General features: G+C 45.7%; 1 protein-coding gene across 1 annotated transcript in view; it reads right to left on the bottom strand.

Moving 5' to 3' along the window:
* The window catches only part of LOC101858302 (low-density lipoprotein receptor-related protein 5-like protein), a 1,812-nt gene extending 1,521 nt beyond the window's left edge, over positions 1–291 (bottom strand). Inside the window, exon 1 of the mRNA XM_013087929.1 lies at positions 141–291. Coding sequence (XP_012943383.1) covers positions 141–219 — 79 coding nt within the window. The 5' untranslated portion in view covers positions 220–291. The remainder of the gene's footprint in view (positions 1–140) is intronic.
* Between the last annotated feature and the right edge of the window lie 1,221 nt (positions 292–1,512).

Genomic DNA, 1,512 nt, shown 5'->3' with positions numbered 1-1,512 from the left:
TGTGTGAGCATATGTGTGTATGTGTGTGTGTGTGTGTGTGTGTGTGTTTGTGGGTGTGTGGGTCTGTGGGTCTGTGCGTGTTTGTGAGAGTGTGTGTGTGTGTGTGTTTGTGAGTGCGCGTGCGTGTGTGTTGTTCTCACCTGCTGCGTCCAGGGCGAGTCCATTGGGCCAGGCCGTGGAGTTAAACTGAACAACCGTCTCGCGCTCCGTGCCGTCCATGTCAGACTTCTCAATGCGGGGAGTCGACCCCCAGTCCGACCAGTAGATTTGTCTGCAAAGGAACAAAGCAGAAATATTGATAACTGCTTACCCGTCTACCTCCGAGACCTAACTTTGACAACACACTCTATGGAACATTACAGCAACTGCAGCAAACCTGCACTTATCACTACTTGGCATCGGACAGAAGGGTGAGAGCCCAGCTGTTTCTGGATCGATAACAACAACAACAACAACAACAACAACAACAACAACAACAACAACAACAACAACAATAACAACAACAATAACAACACAACAGCAACAACAACATAACTGCAATGTTCTTTTTAAACTCCTCGTCCCCATCAACACAATTCAGAACCTTTTAAAGGCCGGCTGCTTCTGCACTGTCCTCTGGGGGCCAGCCCTGGCTGAGAAGAATACAACATCCTGGCAGATAGTCGAGGGTACTCAGTTTAAAAAACCATCACTCTCTAGAAACGAACTCACGGGTTCCAAGAGAAAACTGGTTGTCTTAGATAGATGTCATAAATACGAGTGTCATTATAATCATCATCAACATCATCCAGTGCCAGATCTGCGACAGAAATCGGCGGTCATGGTTTTCCATTCATTCCTTTGCTCGGATGCTCTCAAAAAACCTTCAGCAATCATATGACCTATATGTGCTGTAAATGCCGTAAAATGCTTGCTCAAACTCAAACAAAGATAACGGCGTCTATGGTCATTATAATATTATAGAAAAAACGCAAGTGGAGAAGTAGAAAGTGTCTGTTTGTGCAGGTGATTGTCTGAGACAGATGACCGTTGGATTATTTGTGAGCATCCGAGCAACGAAGGGAGTGACAGCCAATGATAGCTAACGTCTGTTTCAGATCCGCTACTTCGAAAAAAAAGATGCGCAAGAATGTGGCAGGCAGGTGCCCTGGTGTGGTTTGCTTGTTTTTTCGTGTCATATATCTATTATCGTCCTTATCTCTCCTTCTTGTTTTCTTAGTATATAAGCTGCTCTCTACCAATCTACCAACACCTCTAATCTTCGGCAATCATATGATCTATGTGTGCTGTAAGTGCCGTAAAATGCTTGCTCAAACTCAAACGAAGGTACCGGCGTCTGTGGTGTAGTGTCGCACACAAAAGGCCCCAGTTCGATTCCCGAGTGAAGAGAACTTTCACAGTGTATATACTCGGTCTTTCAGCTGGGATGTCGCATTGATCCCAGCCCAGGTTGGCCCTGACTGGCATGGTCGGAAGCCCGCCTCCTAAACGATCTAAAATTTTGTCAAAGGG

The sequence above is a fragment of the Aplysia californica genome, unplaced genomic scaffold (genome assembly GCF_000002075.1).
Source record: "Aplysia californica isolate F4 #8 unplaced genomic scaffold, AplCal3.0 scaffold00659, whole genome shotgun sequence".
Lineage (NCBI taxonomy): Eukaryota > Metazoa > Mollusca > Gastropoda > Aplysiida > Aplysiidae > Aplysia > Aplysia californica.
Note: the sequence above shows the minus strand (reverse complement) of the source record. Positions and strands in the feature narration are given on the sequence as shown.